The 1,630-nt window shown below is 49.0% G+C and overlaps 1 protein-coding gene across 1 annotated transcript; it reads right to left on the bottom strand.

Moving 5' to 3' along the window:
* Nucleotides 1-506: 506 nt before the first annotated feature.
* Nucleotides 507-1,106, bottom strand: LOC148212374 (uncharacterized). Its single transcript, XM_088122203.1, has one exon. The coding sequence runs from the start codon at nucleotides 1,104-1,106 to the stop codon at nucleotides 507-509; it is 600 nt and encodes a 199-aa protein (XP_087978329.1).
* Nucleotides 1,107-1,630: the final 524 nt, after the last annotated feature.

Genomic DNA, 1,630 nt, shown 5'->3' with positions numbered 1-1,630 from the left:
GAGATTTGCAAAGCGCTGATAGTTGTCACATGCTTTCACAAACTCCTTTCCATCTCGGTCCATCGTGGGCCAGTAGTAACCTTGACGAATGACCTTCGCTGATAAAGACCTGGCCCTTGAATGGTTGCTGCAGACACCTTCATGAACCTCTCTACGAACATATTCTCCGTCCTCCTTGGAAATACACTTAAGAAGAGGTAAGGAAAAGCTGCGCCGGTACAATGTCCCATCTCGGAGCAAGTACCAAGCTGCTTTCCTTGCCAACTTCTTGGTTTCCCTTGGGTCTGTCGAGACCTTTCCCTCCAGGAAGTCCCTTATCGGATCCATCCATGACTGGAGGTGAGAGTCGCCTCCATCATGTACGGCTCCAAGGTAGAAGAATTGTCCAATATTTCCACAGGGACTGACCTTGCCAGGTCGGTCTCGTAAGCAGACGCCAACTTGGCTAAGGCATCAACGTTGAAATTCTGCGACCTCGAGATTTGTCTGATTTCGAACGCCTGGAATTAAGCAAGGTTCGATTTAACCTTTCCTAAATATTTCTCCATCCAAGAATCTTTTGTTTGACACTCTTCTTTAATCTGACTCACTACGAGTTGCGAATCGCTAAAGATTTGAAGGTGGGTGGCCTCCAGACCTTTTGCCATGCGCAGTCTGGCCAACAAGGCTTCGTACTCGGCCTCATTGTTTGAGGTGCGAAAGTTGAAGCGTAGGGCGTACTCAAAATGCATGCTGTACGGGGCGAGGAGGAACACGCCTGCGCCACACCCTTTTTCATTTGAGGAGTCGTCCACGTACACCATCCACGGCTGGTCAGACGCGAAGGTTTGAACTGGTGGAGGAGTGAGCTCGGCCAAAAAGTTTGCGACGACCTGCCCTTTCACAACCGTTTGGGGCTCGAACTGAATGTCATACTTACTCAGCTCCACAGCCCATTTTATCAAACGTCTGGACGTCTCTGGTTTGTGAAAAACCTGCTTCAAAGGCAAGTTTGTGAGCATGGTCATGGTATGGGCTTGGAAGTACGGTGTCAGTTTTTGTGCCGAAGTGACTAAAGCGAAGGCCAGTTTCTCCATTTGGGGATATCTGGTCTCGGCCTCGGTCATGACCTTACTTGTGTAGTAGATAGGATTTTGTCGTACCCTGTCCTACTTGACTAGGACCGAGCTAACTGCGTTATCTGACACGGCCAAGTACAAATATAGTTTGTCTCCTGGCATGGGCTTCGCGAGCAACGGTGCCGAGGAGAGATAGCCTTTGAGTTCTTCAAAAGCTGCCTCACACTCATCTGTCCACTCGAATGGTCCCTTTGTTCTTAACACGTTGAAGAAGGGAATGCACTTGTCGGTAGACCTAGAGACAAACCGGTTAAGAGCGGCGATTCTCCCATTAATGCATTGCAGCTACTTAAGGGTCCTCGGTGCTTGCATCTCAAGAACGGCCTTTATCTTCTCTGAACCCTAGGAATTTGCAAGACGAGACCTCAAAGGCACATTTGGCAGGATTTAACTTCATTTGGTACTTTCGGAGTACCTCGAAGGTCTCAGTCAGGTCAGCCAAGTGCGACCTGGACTGCTTGCTTTTGACAAGCATGTCATCCACGTAAACTTCCATATTGCGTCCGATCTGG

Source organism: Momordica charantia (assembly GCF_013281855.1).
Source record: "Momordica charantia cultivar OHB3-1 chromosome 3 unlocalized genomic scaffold, Mcharantia_2.0 BLBB01000003.1, whole genome shotgun sequence".
In the NCBI taxonomy this organism is placed as follows: domain Eukaryota; kingdom Viridiplantae; phylum Streptophyta; class Magnoliopsida; order Cucurbitales; family Cucurbitaceae; genus Momordica; species Momordica charantia.
Note: the sequence above shows the minus strand (reverse complement) of the source record. Positions and strands in the feature narration are given on the sequence as shown.

Bases quoted from the DNA above. Each gene is read 5' to 3' on its own strand.
- LOC148212374 (XM_088122203.1), bottom strand. From the start codon at position 1,106: ATGACCGAGGCCGAGACCAGATATCCCCAAATGGAGAAACTGGCCTTC.